This window comes from Thunnus maccoyii, chromosome 12 (assembly GCF_910596095.1).
Source record: "Thunnus maccoyii chromosome 12, fThuMac1.1, whole genome shotgun sequence".
Taxonomy (NCBI): domain Eukaryota; kingdom Metazoa; phylum Chordata; class Actinopteri; order Scombriformes; family Scombridae; genus Thunnus; species Thunnus maccoyii.
The window spans coordinates 6,111,255-6,130,952 of record NC_056544.1 but is presented as its reverse complement, the minus strand read 5'-3'; the positions used below and the strand labels follow the sequence as shown (position 1 = coordinate 6,130,952).

Genomic DNA, 19,698 nt, shown 5'->3' with positions numbered 1-19,698 from the left:
AAAATCTTAAATTTGACCTTTGAATCTTATGTGCACCTGGTGATATGGTTATTGCTTGAAATCATGCTGCATCTTTTCCATTCATTCTCATGTCAAATTGGATGTTTTCAAGTGTCACATCTGGATTTTAAACGCATACTATAGTCATCTAGTTGTGTTCAAGGAATAGTTTGACATTTTTATTCACTTTCTTGACAAGAGTTTGATGAAAAGGTCAATGTAACTAAACCTGTACTCTGTGGGTCTTTTCAGGTGCGGGAGATGCTACGAATGCGAGACTCCAATGGCGCTCGGATGCTGACGCTCATAACGGAACAGTTTATGGCAGACCCTCGGCTGTCGCTATGGAGACAGCAGGGCACGGGCATGACGGACAAGTGTCGGCAGCTTTGGGATGAACTGGGTAAGAGTAGTGAGAGAAATGTCCCACAGAAACAGAAACATGCAATCAAAAGACTTATGTGTTCATGAATTCTTACAATTTGGCCAATCAGCTGGTTAGGTACAACTTCAGTTCGTGTAGACAGCCAGGTTGACAGAAGTGTCCAGTCCATCAGTTTACTCAGACAAATGAGCAGTCACCTTGTCGGTTAAACGTTCATCCAGCCGGTAAGCTATTAGGTCGTCCAGTTAGCCAGGCAGCAGCCTCTCTTCCTGCTCGGGCCTCTCCTCTCCCCTCGCTCCCTGCACAGAGTGAATGATAAAGGCTGCCGATCAATACGGCTGCTTAGCTTCTCTGCAATCAATCTCAGCATTTAGAAGGTCAATAAGAACACTTCCTGGGTGAACGAGGGAGATCATGACACAGACAGAAATAACAGCCAGACAGTCTGAGTTTGTCGCCTGATAATTTTTCTCACAGATCCAAACGTCTGACGGTTGAACCAGCTCAGGGTTCATGCATGTAGAGCAGGTGAAGTTAGTAGAGAAATCAACAAGCTGCCAGTTACTATTACCAATATCATTTTGATTTATAAAAAATAACACCTCTGTTTTTTTAATATGTCATTTATGAAATTTAGACCAGTTGTCAGCTTGACCTTTTGATTTTGCAGTCACCACTGAGGACGTATGATTTACTGAAGCATTCAGAGACCTATCTACCTAGATGCAATGACATGCTTTATTACAGTTTTATAACCAAAAGGCACCTTCTTGTCTTTACATGAATTACTTTTGATTTTTTGTTTGTTAAAACCTTCCAGACATAAAATATTATATTTTTTCTTGTTCTCCACTACATTATTTTCAAGGTTAAGTGTAGTAGCGATTCAAGCTATTTTGACTTTCAAAGGCCAGTTTTTAAAACTTTCTTCTATGTATTTTATAATTTCCTGTTTTGTTAATGCATAAATTCAAGTATTTTTTCTGCACAAAAATATTCTTAACAAAAATACTGCATTCATAAAGAATGATCTATAAAGGTCCCATGTTTCTGAAGTCAGAGGAGAAAGAAAAGAAGCACTGAAGTGCCTTTTCTTTCTTCTTTAACACTTAGAAAGCCCTGGGTCAATTCCCTCAGTTAGGACCACACTCTTAAACAGCACTCCAAAACCTCTGCTTCCTTTACATCCTGACCTCTGACCACCATCCTTTCTCCAGGTGCATTGTGGGTATGCGTAGTGCTCAATCCCCACTGCAAGAGCGAGGAGAAGAGCGGCTGGCTGAAGCAGCTGAAGAAGTGGGGCGACATGGACGTCTGCCCGCTGGAGGACGGCAACTACGGCAGCGAGCTTCCGAACATCACCAACGCTCTGCCACAGAGCAACCTCGCACAGGGTCAGCACCAAAACACACACATACACACAGTGTAATCAGAATATAAATACAACTGGAATCAGTCTGAACTTGAACATAGATGCGATGGGACAACAATCACTGATCCTGCATATGTGTTGTCTCTCAGATTCTCTGTCCAGGCCGCGGAGGACAGTGTTCAGCCGGGCCGTGGAGGCCTGCGACCTCCACTGGCAGGACAGCCACCTGCAGAGGATCATCAGCAGCGACTTCTACATGTCTCCGTCCTACCAGAGAGAGGGAGAGAGCCTGCTGTTCAACCCACAGGGCCTGCCGCTCTGGCTCGGTAAACACACCAGCCCGCTGAAGTCATAGTGGGATTATTTCACTCCGCAGAAAAATCAACTTTCTTATTTTCACTAGTTCTGTGTGAGAAAACAGCAATGTCATTGAAATTGAAACAGTAATTAATTACTCATTTCCAGGAAAATGAATTCTGCACATTGAAAGGTGTGAGTGCACACATGTTATGAGTTTATTTAAAGTGCAAACACACTCTGCAGTATGCGCACACTCTTTGTATTACAAGAATGCAGAGAAACCTCATTTTCAGGAGGAAAGACAGAGTTTCTGTGGCACTTACATATACACACAATCTCTAATTCCACTGAAAGCCAACCCAACACACATACACAGACACACACACAAACACACACACACACACACACACACACACACACACACACACAGTAATTCTGCTGATATTGAGGCCAGTATCTGCAGTAAGCAGCTTCCAGCTAAGATCTGTCAGATTCTGCAACTTAAGCCAGCTATCAGACACACACTGGCATTTTGCTGAGACTGCAATGTGTGTGTGTGTGTGTGTGTGTGTGTGTGTGTCATTACTAACTACATCCTGTGTCCCACAGTTTGTGTGTCTGTTAGAAAGAGAGTGAGTGAAAAAGTTTGGAAGAAAAATGCACATCTGTGGCTGTGCATAGGGTTTCCTTGGTACATGGTCATGTCATTTAGTTCAGTTGATCTGTGTGTATGTATGAAGCTGTCTGACCCTACCTTATCACTCTGTCAACCACACAGACCACGTCCCAACGGCATGCGCTCGCGTCGACGCCTTGCGTTCCCATGGTTACTCCAGGGAAGCCCTGCGATTGGCCGTCGCCATCATTAACACGCTCCGCCTCCAACAGCAGAGGCAGATGGACATCTACAAACACCAAAAGAAAGGTAATACACACACACACACACACACATATATATTGAGTGCTTTCTGGAACTATGGAGGTACTTGCACCGTTCATTTTAATGTTGGTCATTGTCACCCATTCTCCTCCTCTTCCTCCCTCAGAGCTGCTCCAGAGGGGTGTGACCTCTACCACCAACTTGGAAGGCTGGGTAGGTCATCCCTTAGACCCCATTGGCTGCCTGTTTACCACGCTCACGGAAACCTGCCGCGTGGATGACGACAACACCATGGACACCGGAGGTATGAAAACAAAGACATTGTTCTTTCTATAGGAATTATCATGATAAATCATCCAACTCTGTGCCAAAATGTGATGAACACAGTAAGACTTATTCTAAGCCTCTCATAGGCTGTTATGAAGGTTCCTATTAGTAACAGGCAAAGAGGCTGACATGCTTCATTATTTTAATTTACAATCTTAAACACTGTTCCCATGACTACTTCTGTTTTGCTGCAACACTTACTGTAATTTTCTTTTACTTGAAGACTGTCTGCCAAGTAAATCATTTTTATTAAAAAAAAAATGAAATTCATTCATTTTAGAGAAAAGATTTAAGAGTTATATTACTTTATAGGTCATCAGTAGAGCTAATAGGACTTGATGTCTCAATCCCTGTGGTAAGTCGGCACTCTTGATGTTGGCAGAGGGATTGGAGTGGTGAAAGGGAGGATAGGTACGTCATTGGAGTCAACAGGCAGGCACCCTCCTTTTTTGACGTTTCATTGATAAGCCCACAACATTTCCGGAGGACTCATCAGTGGTACCTGGTGTACCAGATACACCCCCCCCTCCCCCCACAGTTCCAAACCCTCCTATCTTCATCTTGCAGCCCAATTGCTGTCTTTCATTTTAATCCAAAGCCAATTCCTGCTTTTTTCTGCTGAATTTGACTAGGACTTGATTGCCGGTTGGGGGGAGTGACCCCTCACCCCAATTTTCTTCAACAGACTGATCATAGATGTAGCAATGAATCCCCTGCGTCCCACTTCTACAGGGAAAATCTTGGTCTTCCAGCTGTTCTTGGCAGCTTCAATTGCCAGTTCAGAGTACTTGGTCTTTTTTCCTCTCATAAGCTTCTTCAGCACCATCTTCCCATGGTACTGTCAATTCCACACCGTATGCCAGCTTGGCTGCTGTGGACCACAGGACCTTGTCTGGCCGGAGTGTTGTAGCCACAATGTCTGGAGGAAACACAAGCTTTTTTCCCCATGTCCACGTCCATTTTCCAATCCTGAGCAGCCTGCAGAATGCTTGCACCCTTTGATTTTATATGGTGCTCTGGAGGTTGGCCTGCTGGTACAAATGGTGTAAATTGGACATTTCCTGCCGATGTTTGTGGGAAAGCATTTGTGGTGGTTCGCCTCTGTTCCAAGATTGATGCCAGCTGTCTGAGAACTTGGTTATGCCGCCAAGTGTAACGTCCTTGGCTGAGGCTTTAGTGCATCCTGTTAAAATGTGTCTTAGTAATGCAGGTGCAGACAAAGGGAGCAAGCTGGGTCTTCCCCCAACCCCTGCTTCAGGTCTAGGGTGTGGGTAGGAGGTCATAAGCGGCTCTGATGACAAAACTTAGCTGAGATCTCTCCATCTCCCAGATGTCATGCCAGCTGAGTTTCCTCTTTTCCAGGCTCTCCCAGTTAGTCCATTGGCCCTGTTTGGCCATTGAGACGGCCTTGTTGTGTTGCTCTGCCTCCTCCTGTCTTCTCATCTCTTCCACCAGGAGCCGTCTCACCACAAGTACTTATATAGTGAGACAGTTAGCTGAATAATCAAGTAGTTGATCAACAGAAAAGTATTCAGCAACAATTCTGATAATCAATTAATAGTTAAAGTCATTTATCAGTCAAAAATGCCAAATATTTCCTAGTGTCCAGCTTCTCAAATGTGAAGATTATTTGCTTTTCTCTATTTTATATTGTTTTGGTTTTGGACTGCTGGTCAGATTAAACAACCTAACATTTTATAATTAATGTTAAACTGATTCTCAGTAATCAATTAAGAAAATATTCAGTATTTGTAGCCACGCTGATGCATAAACATATAGAGATCAAAATCACCCTCTGCACGTGCACAGTTAAGTCTGCTGTACCACCATTGACATGGTTCTAAGCTAACCTACTCTCCACTAAACCCGCAAATACACATACTCAATACCCATCCATCAATCTGCTCCTAGGCTTCTCACACAACAATACATTAGTCAAAGAGCTTATTTGCCAAACACAAGGTATAATTCCTTGCACACTCGAACAGCTGATGCAGTGTAATCCTGAGCAGAGGTGATCAGGCTCATCAGCAGTGACTCATCAGACAACAGCCTCCATGTTCTTATATGAGGACCAGGCACTATTGTGCTGCAGACAGCCATAAACTAGCAGGGCATGAATGGATCAGGCTGGAACACCCTGCTCATTTACCACACTGCTGGTGTGTGTGTGTGTGTGTGTGTGTGTGTGTGTGTGTGTGTGTGTGTGTGTGTGGTATGTATAGAATCCATCACCATTTGCATTTCTCACCCTGCCCAGGCCTTTTTCTTTTTTTGCACCAGTGACCATTGCAACAGAGCAGAATAGGGGTTGGGTTTTCCCATTGTTACCAGGCTACAGGGAACTATTGTCAATTCAAACAATACTGACCACTGGCACACTCACTGGTGTGTGTGAGAGTGTGTGTGTGTGTGTGTGTGTGTGTGTGTGTGTGTGTGTATCATGTGACATCTTATGATGTTTTGGGAATTTGAGGAGACTGGTATGAATTTTTTTGTGTGTGTGTATAGCCTGGTTACCATGTTTTCTTTCCCTCTGAAAGACAGCTGGGAACATCTGTTAAAAAGGGTGACGAACCCGCATGATGCGTCAACCAATCAGAATGCACTTTTCTCTCTGGTCTTATTGAAGCAGCCAACAGAAACCGCCTTTGGACAAAAAAAAAGAGTTAGCACTGGGGTTTAGTCTGTAAAACGCAGTTTACACTTTTCCCTAGATTTCTGTGCGTACACACACACACACACACAGAGGCACACACACATACACATACACACACACACTTGCACACACTTGCAAACATACTGGATCCCTGGAATAAACAGGATTGAGGGGATCTATTGCTCAGAGGGGATTTAAGCAGGATGGTGTGGTGGGGGAGCAAGAGAGAACAAATGGGCACCAATCAACAGCTGAGACTCTTGTGGCATCTGTTCTCAGTTATAGCTGTCAAGCTGTAGAGTGGAGTCAGCGGCCATCTTAGATTAGTGAATGTGGTCCACCATGTACACCAGTTTCATATTAAGTTATACCCGGCTTTAATCCAACATGTGCGCAAGTCTTGCCAAGTCAGATGTTTCCAGGGAATTGTAGTTTTTTCAGACACACTTGCTCCGTTCTTCATTAGAGGTCCCATATTTTACGGTTCCAGTGTTTTATTTGAAGTCTTGATATCCTTAAGGATAGATATGTATTTTTTAAGCTTATCTTAATATAATGCTCACATGTCACTATGTACAATGGAATCTGCTGTCCATACACATCTTGAAGTGACCCCTTTGACTGCACTGTAAGAAGTAGAGGACAAAATCCACAACAATTAGGCTTTAGCTATCTGAGTTAGCCAAATCGAGTAGCTTTCAAAGGCTTCCAAAGTTACAGTCTTTTTACTATAAAATTCCCTCTTATTGTATCCACAGTGTTATCTCTGTGAGGTCACATCGCGGTTGCTGGATGTAATGTAGGTTTGACTACCAAGACAAAGATAGCTATTTTATTTGGCTAACTGAGGCCTAATGGGACTACTTTCTGTGTAATTGTGCGGGTAAAATTTGTGTATTGTACTGACTTCTGAGAGGCACTGAGTTCAGTAGGATCGGCTCGACATGCAGTGGCTGTTATTTGACCACCGATGGAACAAAATATTATTAGATTTTATTACAACTAGACTGAAATTTATTTTCCTGTTAAGATGAGTACTCTGTCATAGCTTTGTGGTAAAAGACTTGTAAAAGTTTATTTCTGTTCATATAAGTAAAACATTAATGTAACTTAAGACTCGGAGGAGATCATTTTTCAAATTTTTTCCTCCTAAACTTAGACTAATAAAACAGATTACCAAAAGCAGATCCTAGGACATAACATTTTATTTTTCTTGCGCTCATATTCAGCTACATTACATACCAGCACCAATTATGTGGACAAAACCCCAAATTCTAAAGTTGGGCTAGTAAGGGACTGATCGCTGCCACTTTTATCTCTCTCAATTTACATATGTGCATTGAATAAAAATAGACTTTCAAAACCCATCCTTTAATGAATATGACTGGTAATTTCCCTGATTCATTGTAGTCTTGAACACATCTTTCTGTGCTCTGCAAGTTCTCTTTGTTTTTTAAGTGAAACAGATTTTTGTTTCTGTGAGGTTTGTCCTACTCTATGTGCTACCAGTGCAGATGATATAAATGAACTAAATGAAGCAGAATTAATCTGCTACACAGAGCACAAAACATTAACTAGTTTTCTTTCTTTCTTTGCTTCCTTCCCATCTCTCAGAAGATGACTCCAGGCCTCCAGTTTACCATCATGTACCAGTGTGGGGCAGTCCTAATGGAGGGGAGTCCTACCTGACTCTGGCCTTAGAGGTGGCTCTGATGGGTATGGGCCAACAGAGGATAATGCCTGAGGGCCTGTACGCTCAGGATAAGGTACGGGAGTCCTGAAGTACCCACTGTCACATGGTGCTTTTGTATTAATGTCATATGCATTTTAACACAATCAAAGTTCTCAGATGATAAACGGATATAATCCCTTTATAGATAATACAGTAATGATAGGTTGTCAGTCTTGCTACTTATTCCTGGCAGTGAGCAACTGAACTGACTCTATTTGTTGCATAATTAAAAAATAGTGTAAATTTGCTGATGTACACACGTTGCCATGATAGAAAATCACTAAAAAATGTTTGTGTAAAGCAATTGCCATGTACATAGAGAGAAAAGGTCACAGCATTTTGTTTCCTGAAACACAAGCAGGAAGTCACAGTACTCAAGTCCATGTTGATTCAGAATAAATCAGAGGAACATTTCTGTGTGTAAATGGTAATCTCCTTTAGAGTGCTTAACACAGCTGCCTTTCTTAATGTCATTAGAATCAGAGAAGGTTTCTTTCATGAGTCGTGTGTTTAAAACCAACCAACATTTCTAAAAACGTGCATAGTAACAATTGATACAAGAGATCCTTTAAAAAGGAATTTGAACTTCAAACACTGTTCTGATTTATTACATGTATAAATCACAAATATTTACTTATTACAAATATATTCTCGAATGAAGTCTAACATAATCTCATTGACACTGTTAATACAAATTTCTTGTAGAATTGCTAAAAAAAAAAACAACAACCCAAAAACATCTAAACAAGGATTGTTTTTTGTGTTGTTTACTTTTTTGGGGGACATTTTTCTCTCATTTGTTATTGAAACTAAACTGAACATTTCCTGTATGATCGCAGTGAATAATAAGTGTGTGTCATGCATATCATCTAGGTGTGTCGTAATGAGGAGCAGATTGTTGCAAAGCTACAGGAACTGGAGCTGGATGACCTTCTGGTTCAGACCCTTCGGAAACAGGCCATACAGCTACTAGAAGGTACAACTGCAACATTGTCTCTCAACACTTTCTGCTCTTGTAACATGCTGATTCTAAAACATTTTAAGTCTAGACACTCACACCTAAAAACTGAACATTATTTTGTCTTTGTCTTGGTATAGCTGGTCCATTTAGCGGTCTAGGTGAGGTCATCCACAGGGAGAGCGTTCCCATGCACACCTTCGCAAAGTACCTCTTCTCTGCCCTGCTGCCACACGATGCAGACCTGGCATATAAGGTGGCTCTCCGCGCCATGAGGTCAGACTCCTGATTCACTTCTATATAAAGCAGTTGTTGTGTTGTATATGTAAAGAATGATCCATACATACTTCTCGCTACTGTCAAATGATATATGATACTCATACTGTAAAGTGTAAACAAATGACACCACTTTATAAATGACTGGTAGTCTCTGTCTCACAGCACTGTTAGTTATAGATTCAAAAGACTCATAAGGTAAATGTGTTCAAAGTGATTTTTCTGCCATTGCAAGAAACTGACAGCTGGAATAGATCTTTCATGATTTAATAATGTAATAAACTAGCAATATTTGTTTCAGGCATTTGCAGTACTGTGTCTAAATTAGCAGTAGTATGACCTGTCACAGAGTGTTAAATTGCCTCATGAATTACCTTTTAAGAAGTATCAATAAACCAGATAAAATTTTGTATATTCTAATGTATCACTGGAGAGCTTCATAGCATTACAAGAGTGTAACGTGTGTTGCATGTTTCTGTCAGGTTGCCAGTGCTAGAGTCATCAGCAAGCTCTGGAGATGTAGGCCACCCTCATCACGGCATCTCCATAGTTCCAAGTAGATATCCACGCTGGTTCACACTGGGACACCTGGAGTCACAGCAGTGCGAGCTAGCCTCCACCATGCTCACTGCTGCTAAAGGTACCGCACATCAACACCTCCACATAATCACAGCTGTCTTCTTCTTTTCAGATGTCTCTCCAACAACCGAGAGCTTGTTAATGATGTATTCCTGCATCAAAGCCTTAGTTTGCGCTCTCCCTTCGCCTGCAGGTGACATGTTGAGGTTGCGGACGGTGCTGGAAGCCATCCAGAAAAACATCCACTCCTCTTCCTTAATCTTCAAACTGGCCCAGGACGCCTTTAAGATAGCCACACCCGCAGACAACCCGCCTGATATAACTCTGCTCAACGTGGCACTGGAGCTAGGACTGCAGGTACTGAGTGTGTGTATGTGTGTGAGAGAGAGAGAGAGAGAGAGAGCGCGAGCAGGCGAGGTATGAGGGCAAATCTGTAATTATCATAAATCATCACACCACGAAAAAAATCAGGGCACCGGTCACCAGTCAAAACATGCAACAGTTTCCTTAAACTTGTAATTTTTGCAGGCCTCCACAGCCTTGCTACAAATTAACAGTGAAAACATCACACAGCGTCTCACCGCTGTTGATGAGGAGAAACCACATAATTAAGCCTTTTGGGTTCCACAGTAAACACAGAAAAACTCCTCAGATCATCAAGGCAACAGTGTCCTTGTGGCTTTACACGCCTCTTTCTGCTGGTAGTTAGTATCCGCTGAATTCCTGTCAGCGTAACTGCTAATAAAGTGCTCAAAATGGAAGGGTCACAATTACTCATCTGGGTAATTATCAGCACATTTTGGATACATCTGTCATCACTGTGTGCTGTCGCACAACCCTCCAAATGTTGAAACTCACTTATGTTGTTTGCTAAAGGTGTGGAAGACTGACAGATTTTTCTAAATGACTCATCATTTACAAAGTTGCAGGGAAAATATGGAGAGTTTCATGAGTGGGATCGGGAAACATAATCTTCTGCATGTGTTTTGCAGGTGATGAGGATGACTCTGTCTACTCTGAACTGGAGGAGGAGAGAGATGGTTCGCTGGTTGGTAACCTGCGCCACTGAAGTCGGTACGTTACGCCTTTTCTGTTCTCTCACAACACTCAGACACACTCAGCAATGGTCTAATTATGTCCTCCAGAGAGTGTTAAGATCTCTTCTCTTTGCTTCACTGTGGTTCGTTTTTATTCAGTTTGAATGAGAGCATGGGGCTTCAGTGTTTAAAGGGACCACCCTCCAACAGTTTTATGTTCAAAGTCGGTTTACAGGTTGTGAGTACTACTCAGCCTGTGAAAGCAGTTGATGATGTCAATCCAGCAAACTGGGGGCATGAAATTTAAAAGATGTGTGCATTTACCAGGAAGACAGAGTTTAACAAAACAGTGGCATAATGGGAAGTGTAGGATCCAGCGTTTTTGGAGCTTGATCCATATTGGTCAGGATATTTCAGCCAAAATTTTGTTTTTTATAATCTGTCCCCTCACAACTTTCCCTAAATTTGTGGAGTGCAATACTAAATTCATGGAGTACACTTTTTTAAAGCATACTAAATTTTCTTTTCACTGATTAATAATTGATGTGTAGTGGCATAGATTTGGCCAACAAAAGATTGTGGCTGTCGAAACCAAAGCAAAAGGTTTGTATGTTAAAGTTTACTTGTATAGAAACTTTCAAGGCCTGATTCTCAGACTGCCTCAGATGCAATGAACATATTCAATGCAAACAACAGTTAAAGACACAATATGTGATGGTAAACCAGGATGGGTGCTGTAAAAAGCAACTAGAACCATGCAGCAGTGATCTGAACTACTAGATTGTACAAATTTAAGATTGTACAAACTCTCAGGTTGAGAGTTGTGTGTTGGGTAAAACAAAAACAAGTTACCGACATGACATGCTGATGAAAGCTCTTAATCCTGTTCAAAACTGATATTCTGCAACTTTAGGTTTTTTTTTCTGCATCAGGCTGCAGAAAATCTGAATATATTGTATAAAGAGATAATGTATCTCAAGAGACTTCCTGTTTAGATAAAGGTTAAATAAAAATAAAAGAACAAATTTGATAACACAAATTAAAATCTGGCTCATAGGAGTACAATCTCACCAATATCTTATTATTGTCTGTCCTCCTGCTCAGGTCTGCGGGCGCTGGTGAGCATCTTACAGAGCTGGTACACTCTCTTCACGCCGACCGAGGCCACCAGCATCGTGGCAGCCACTGTCATGTCCCACAACACCATCCTGCGCCTCAGCCTCGACTACCCACAGCGTGAGGAGCTGGCCAGCTGTGCAAGGACCCTGGCCCTACAGTGCGCCATGAAGGACCCCCAGAACTGCGCCCTGTCAGCTCTGACGCTCTGCGAGAAGGACCACATCGCCTTTGAGACGGCCTACCAGATTGTGATTGACGCAGCATCCACAGGGATGACGTACTCCCAGCTGTTCACCATCGCCAGGTACATGGAACACAGAGGATACCCGCTACGGTCGTTCAAGTTGGCCTCCCTTGCCATGACCCACCTTAACCTGGCTTACAACCAGGACACACACCCAGCTATTAATGATGTGCTCTGGGCCTGCGCGCTCAGCCACTCTCTGGGTAAAAACGAGCTCGCAGCTATTATTCCCCTGGTGGTGAAGAGCGTGCACTGCGCCACGGTGCTGTCTGACATCCTGCGGCGGTGCACCATGACAGCACCAGGTCTCGCCGGCATTCCCGGGAGAAGGAACTCTGGGAAGCTGATGTCAACAGACAAGGCACCATTGCGGCAGCTCCTGGATGCCACAATCTCGGCATACATCAACACCACGCACTCTCGACTGACGCACATCAGTCCGCGGCACTACGGAGAGTTCATAGAGTTCCTGAGCAAAGCGCGGGAGACTTTCCTGCTGGCACAGGACGGCCACATTCAGTTTGCCCAGTTCATAGACAACCTGAAACAGATCTACAAGGGCAAGAAGAAACTAATGATGTTGGTTAGGGAGCGCTTCGGCTGACCTTTGACCTCGCTGACCTTAACCCCCCCTCACAGGGACCCTCTTCTTGGGAGTAGTTCAACTTATTTGTTTCTATTTAAGGTTTTTTGAATTCCATGTATTTTTACTTTTTATGTTGAGCCATTTGTTGATTAAGTCTTAAGTTTTTGTCCTGTTTTGTTGTTTTGTTTCTTGAATGTGAACCAGGAAGTGTTCGCAGTACATTGCTCCACTTCATTGAGACTGCAAAAGGGGGAAACGGCTTGATATGTCAAAGAACCAACAACAAAAATGCAGCAATTTCCCCTCCAACTAATGTTAAATCTAGTATGAAAAAGTCAAAAGATTGTGATGACAAAAAGCAAAAGGAACTTTTGTTGTTAAGGTGGCACATGATGATATAGAACCAAAAGATTTTGTTGGACGGGGTACTTTGAGCCAGAAGACACTTTCAGCTGGGGTTAAGAAGAAAAAGAAGAAGTGGTTTTCAAAGTGGAGGAAACATGTGATTCCCAAAAAAAGGAACCCACTGAGGTTGAAAACACACATAGTGTTACTGTCATACCTCGACTGTATTATTTGTCAGCTTTATCTTCTCTATCAGAAACGGCCCCTTGTTTCATTCAGGGCATCTGAGAGTAGAGAAGGCAGAATACAGAACTACATGTGTGTGGTCTTTCTGTAGAAGTCAGTACCAACAGGTTTAAGAAACGGACTAAAGCCACTCTAGACTAGCTCCTGTCCTCTCCACCTGCTGGTCAGTGCTTTTCCTTGACAATATCTCTAGAGGAAGAACCATGTTGCTTCACAGAGTGCATGTTTTCAAATGCAGAAGCCTGAGAGTGATATTATTAAGGCTGTTCTAGCTAAGGTAGAGTAGTTGAGGCTCCATGTGCACATACATATATATACAGTTTATCTTGTATATCCTGCTATAAGCTTATTAACAGTGACAAAAGACAACTGTAATGAACGGTTGGGTCACAGTATTCCCATCTTCTGAGACACCACTGCACTGCTGTACAGCTATTTGTGGCCAAAACCTTTTAAATCTATAAAACTCCAGTGGTCACTTTTCACTCACTAGATCAAGATTTAGTCAATAAGCAATACAAGTTAAGCCTCTGATTCATTTCACCCTCTTGTATTCTGTTACAAAGCTTTGGAACATATTGGGACGTTGCTGATTTCAGTGACTATCAGTCACTGTTCACTCCGCCTGTAGCTAAAGTCCTTTTTCCATCACAAGAACGTTTGTTGGAACTTTTTCCCGCACCCCAGAACATTACCCCATTATAATTTTGCCATGCTAACTGCTAAAATACAAGTTTCAAGTTACACAAGCACTATTTAACAGCCAGTTTTATCTCAAATTATAGTAGTAGCAAGGGAAGATGAGAGTTAAATAAGCTCTACCTTGTATATTTTTCAAATGAAGAGACTGACAGAGATTTATCAAGATTTAAAAAACCTATATAAAAAAAAGCCTATAAAAGGATTGTCTATGCATTTATAGTAGAGCTAAGCATATGCCGCTTTTCAAATGGGTAATTTTGCGCAATGTTGAAAGAAATAGCTCGTAGTTAGCTCTTTGAACCTTTTTAGCATCATTTAGGTAATTGTTTTGGTTTTCTGGCCTGTGACTTTACTGTTTGGTTCATTCTTACTGCACTCATTATCCTTGTTTACAGCCACAACAACTGTTTTTAGCAAAAAAGGTAACTGACTGTACACTACCTGCCCAGCACCAAACAGCAGTCAATGTTAGCTAGCTAATAAACACAGCGGAGGTTTTAGCTGCTAAAGAGTCAGATATTAAAACAGAGCTAAAAGGAGAGTGAATATTTGACAGTGTACCAGCTTTTTAATGCTAGTTTTGCTCAACATTTGCTAGTCATCTATTTGCTAACACATTAGCCATGGCTACTTTGGAAGGCTAATATGTCAGTTTTGTGTTTAAAGCTTGTTCTGCTTTAAACAGAACAAGCCCAAAAAAGTCATTTAATGCAGATTTAAGTAATTTTGGGATACATAGAACAAAAAAAGTCCTATATTTAAAACATGTAACGCCAGTTACTGTAGTAATCGCACTTCTCTCGACATGACTAATGCAGAAACATGCAAAAGAAACTTTTTGTGGTTTCAAAACTTGTCATTCCTGAATTTTTACATTCCTCCAGTTCCTTGATCTTGTGATGGAAAAAGGTCTTAAGTTAAAAGCTAATTGTTACCTGTGGATGCTAATGGTTGTGATCATTCTGGACTGTGAAGACAAGTGGCCTTGTCTTACTCAAAGGGTTGCAGATACACAGTGCAAATACAAAAGATACTGTAGCTATATTTTATGACTTGATGACTCAACCGTACACATTTGAGACCACATGCCTTGGCACAGGAAGTTTTTTTTGTCTCTTTATGGGGAATGTTCATGCTCCCTTTTCTTACCCAGTGGCAAAGTGTTGTTGTTAATGGCAGTATACAGTACAGCAAGAGCTTGAATCTTTACTGGTTGGACTAAATGTCGCCGTACAAGCACTTCACACAAATACCTCTTCAGTACGTTCCTGCCTGCTTCAGCATTTATTTATTGATTGTTTGGTAACTTTGTATGACTGAGGAGGAATCGCAGACACACAAACGGAACAGGACGACGTTTAAAAAAGACACAGCGGATGAGTCAGAGGGACATTTTCTTGTCTGCTTTTTACATTCCACGAGAGCTACCTTCACCCACTACCCGGGTAGTCAGTCACAACTCTGGGCCTTTTTGATCTGAAGAAACACAGATAGAAGAATGAAAAAGGAAAACTGAGCAAATGAAAGAAAAGAGAGGCTAAACTCAGTTCTCAGGGACATCACTTAAAGAAACAAAACAAAAAGTAGTAGCATTAAGCATTTAAGATATTGTAAATATTAAAGTGTCAATTCAGAAAATTGTAAAGTTATAATTATTTATGATAAGTATGTTATGTGTTTGGTTTTTTTTCTTTATTTTTATGTTATTTTTGTTGTTTTTTGGGCGGGGGTGTACTTGAACTGTTTTGGATGGGGAATTTGACAGCGTTTTTTGTAAGAGCAAAGACTTCAAGGCATTTCTCAGGTGCTCCTGTGTACATTTCTTTCGTTTTGTTTTGCTATAATTACTATTATTATTTGTATCTTTTTTTTTTTTTTTTTAGATTTGCAAAGAAAAAAAGAATCTGTTTTCCAAAAGGAAGCATGTTACGTGGTGTTGAGGAAAATGAGGAAGGCATTCATTTGTAAACAGATACGTACTAAACCTGACTATGCAGAACCACTTTGACGGTCTTGTCAACTCTTAAAGACGCCCTTGAAACTTAGAAGTGTGCAAGAAGAGACATTGGGGGGGGGCTGGGAGGGAGGGGGGGCAAAGATGAGCATGCTTTGTATTTGGACAATGCGCAGTAGCCAGCCTGCATTCGCTGCAACATTTAAAGGAGGAAAAAAAAAAAACTAAAATGGTGGAAAATGCCTTTCTGACCGATCAATGTACAAAGTTTATTTTTGCTTTACTTGTTTGTTGATTTTATTTAATCAGGACTCAAGCCTTTAGTGTCTTCTCAAGGTGTCGAGTGGTGGCGCCGCAGTGAGACAGAACAATACACACACACGTCAGAGAATCAGAATCAGCAACTGTATGAACAAAAGAGACGGCCTGTGGATGACCTCGTGTTCACTTCTTCTTTCTCATTATGTTTGTCTCTCTCTTTTCCCAATCTTCAGTTGTTCATCGCCTCGTTCCCTCTCACATACTGTAGGGAGGATTTTTGTTATGTGACCGGCCATGTCCTCTGTTGTCCTACCTTTTTTAAAGCAGTCGTGACATCAGCGCGCTGCAGCAGCCTTGTATCTGCACAAACTAGTTGATGTCTGTGTAGTTTTGACAGTTTAAAGCCTCGTCAAGGGTTCGGCTTGATCCTGCTTCTGCAAGGTTTCTACATAACGAGGATGAAATCATTTCTTGGCTACTACTTCCGCATGATAAGGATGACATCCTTACTCAGAACAAATAGTTCTTCTATATGAAAGAGGGATATTATTACCAGTTGCTTAACTTGGAAGCTCCTGCCTTTATGTGATGCATTTTGTTGAACTGACAGCATTACAAGTTCCTCCCTCTTAACTTGATCTCTATTTTTTCCATCTGTGTTAACTGTATCAGCCAGACGTTTTCTTATTTTTTCACCCCCTTTTCTTTCTTTTGTAGGAGAGTACTATTTGCTGGTAGAGATCGTTCACTAGTTCACCCACTATTTCCCAGTTTGTTTCGTTTTGGATTCTTTCTAACTTAAGGGAAAATTGAAAGTGTTTGTTGCCTCTTTGTGCTACTGATTATGAAAAAGGTATTTCCAGTATTTGTTGCCACAGAAGTATGATAGCTTATCATCAACACTTGTTTTTTGTTTTTTATTTGTAATTTTTTTGTGCGACTTCTTGAGCTACTGTCTATAAAGCGAGAATTTATTACTATTTATGTAACGCTACTACCATTTTATATTGATTTGTGTTGGAATCTCAGTGCTTTTCTATGAATAAAGTGTGAAACACGTTACAAGTACTTTCCTTTTATTAATGTGTGTTGAAGCAAAATCCATTAGTTCATAACTTCTCCATCTATGGTGTTGACTCCCAAAATGTTTCCTCCCCTCACATTGCCTGTCAGACTGTTCGCTGTCATACAGTGGGTGAGAAGAAACAGTGCAGACACGGCATGTTGTGCTGATACACTGTGAATTTTGAATCCGGATAGATCATTGCAGAAATTACTACTATATTCAGTGGTGGGTCTAGAAAATTGTGCATAAGGGGGCCAGACAAGGGCAAACACTGGAGGAAGGGAGAACTTTCAGAAAAATAGTAAAAATATGTTACACTCAAATTTAAGGCAGTGCAACTAGTCAATAATAAACTGTTCATTATTCATAATTCAATTGTGTAACACTGGATCTGATGAACACTGGTGGTGAACGGCTCCATCAATCCGACACCGAAATCACGGCTGAGAGCAGCAGAGAGAGGAACAGTTGTGAAAGTTTGACCAAGCTTCGTATGAGCTCAGTGAGAGGCTGCAGCACAGTGGTCAGTGAAGTTGTCCCGTGCACAATTCAGCATGGAACATTTTAACAAGGTTTGAATTGAAAATTGGTAGTTGTTTTACGCAATAAATGCACATAACAGTTGAACTGCTTTTGCACAAATGGGAGATATACGTAACCACAAACATTCTCTCAATGGCAGATGTTCATTTTGTGTTAAAAATTAGGCAACACTTTGTCATAAAGTGTTTATACTATAGTGCAAACAGTCACTTATGTGTCTCCATTATTACTTGCATTCATTTTGTACTTAAGTCATTAGAATGGTCCCAGTCAGTTAATCATATCTGGATATGCTTCCATGCACACAATTATGCTGCTGCACTCGCTGTGATCATAATTGCATATAAGTAGCAAAACTGAAAACTCCCATGAATATTCCCCTTGATGAGACAGAGCACAATATTGCTATAGTTAAAGGATCATTCCAGTTTATTGCAACTTGGGTCTTATTTTTGTAGTTTTGGCCATCACTCCTGTTGGTAATAATAAAATATATTTTAATCTCAATGAGACTTTTACCTGGTTAAATAAAGGACATATATATATTCTGTTCTTTATTTAACCAGGTAAAAGTCTCATTGAGATTAAAATCTCTTTTCCAAGAGAAACAAAACATTGTTGCAACAATAAACACAAACAATACAAACAAATACAACTGTCATGCACTACACAAGTGAGCACAATATCCAGTTAATATGCAAATACAAGGTCAAGGACAAAAATCCAGTCATGATGCATAAACAGGTGCAGTTTTCTAAAACGATTTCAGTGAAAATTTAGGCGCAATCACGTTTACAACATACTGGATTGATGGCAAATAAATGCTCCCATTTAAAAAATACACTATATCAATTTTCAACCTTTTGTCTTGTAATAGACTTGCTAATTTGTGTGTCAGTGCACAATATTATTGTTCAGCAGCTGGATACGTTCTAAATTTACTAAATCTCAGGGGTGGTCTGATGCCCTAAACTCTGGAATATCAAGTTATCCTCTCACACAACAACACGCTGATGAAAGACTTTACAAAAAAAAAGTCTGTATTCCTCCCAGCTGGTGTGGTAAATCCTGCATTTTTCACCCGTCCACCCATCCAGAATTAGTGATAAATGAAGCACATGGAGGCTGATGTAGTTCCATCAATCTCTCACTCATTTGTCTCTAATCAGAATATTTTTCTTCTATCCCTCCTTCACTGCTTCATTCTCATTCATTAGAGATTTCTGCAGAGCCATATAACCAGACAATCAGGCCATCAAGAAGTGCTAAGTGTGCACCGCCTGTGTGTGTGTGTGTGTGTTTTTGTGTGTGTGTGTGTATGTGCGCATCAGTAAATTCATCACATTGTGTGTGAGTGTAAATCTAGATTGATTGGCTGATGGTAAATGAGCAGATTTATATTAATTATCCAGACAGATAGATGGAGAATTGATTGCTATATGCTCAATCTTTTTCTCCTCAGTTTACACTGTGTCTCCCAATCTCTCTCTCACACACACACACACACTCACAAAGCTATGTTGACTTTAATACTCATATCTTCCCAATAATTATGTTTAAACCAACCCTGACATGTGTATATGTGTGTGTGTGTGTGTGTATCATGTGCATGTAGATTTACTGATATTAAGCATTCACATCATCAAGAGGCTTGTATGACTAGAGAGTTGCACTGACAATATAACAGAGGCGTCCATATTTGTATGTGTTTTCAGACACTTTTGTATTGTTAAAAAAATATCAGAGAAATATTCAGAAAAGTCTGAGTCTCTCAGTCATTAATACAACTTGAATTTTGATGTGAACGTTACAAACTCGTAATTACGATAATTCTGAAAGAACATGAACGCAGCATAAACCCAGAGTTTCACTTTCCCTCTCCACCTCCCTCCATAACCACTGTGGTAATAATCCATATCAGTCTCTGTCACAGTGGGCTGTGTGTGTGTGTGTGTGTGTGTGTGTGTGTGTGTGTGTGTGTGTGTGTGTGTGTGTGTGTGTGTGTGTGCATTTGGGGGCGGTCACTGATAAAGCGCTGATAGTGTCCATCCATGGCAGATGATCTACAGCCTGCTGTCTCTCCAGGCAGATTGGATTTTCAGGCCCGCTGATTTGCTGAGAGATGGA

General features: G+C 41.1%; 1 protein-coding gene across 2 annotated transcripts in view; it reads left to right on the top strand.

The window, feature by feature from the left end:
- The window catches only part of zswim5 (zinc finger, SWIM-type containing 5), a 68,307-nt gene extending 54,076 nt beyond the window's left edge, over nt 1-14,231 (top strand). The window contains exons 5-16 of one of the 2 annotated variants that reach the window (XM_042428610.1): nt 253-403; nt 1,603-1,779; nt 1,907-2,083; nt 2,836-2,982; nt 3,104-3,241; nt 7,541-7,689; nt 8,529-8,631; nt 8,754-8,889; nt 9,372-9,529; nt 9,662-9,825; nt 10,461-10,542; nt 11,610-14,231. In XM_042428610.1, coding sequence (XP_042284544.1) covers nt 253-403; nt 1,603-1,779; nt 1,907-2,083; nt 2,836-2,982; nt 3,104-3,241; nt 7,541-7,689; nt 8,529-8,631; nt 8,754-8,889; nt 9,372-9,529; nt 9,662-9,825; nt 10,461-10,542; nt 11,610-12,472 — 2,445 coding nt within the window. In that variant the 3' untranslated portion in view covers nt 12,473-14,231. Of the gene's footprint in view, nt 1-252; nt 404-1,602; nt 1,780-1,906; nt 2,084-2,835; nt 2,983-3,103; nt 3,242-7,537; nt 7,690-8,528; nt 8,632-8,753; nt 8,890-9,371; nt 9,530-9,661; nt 9,826-10,460; nt 10,543-11,609 lie in introns of both variants that reach the window. The other variant, XM_042428609.1, reaches the window with a different exon arrangement.
- Nucleotides 14,232-19,698: the final 5,467 nt, after the last annotated feature.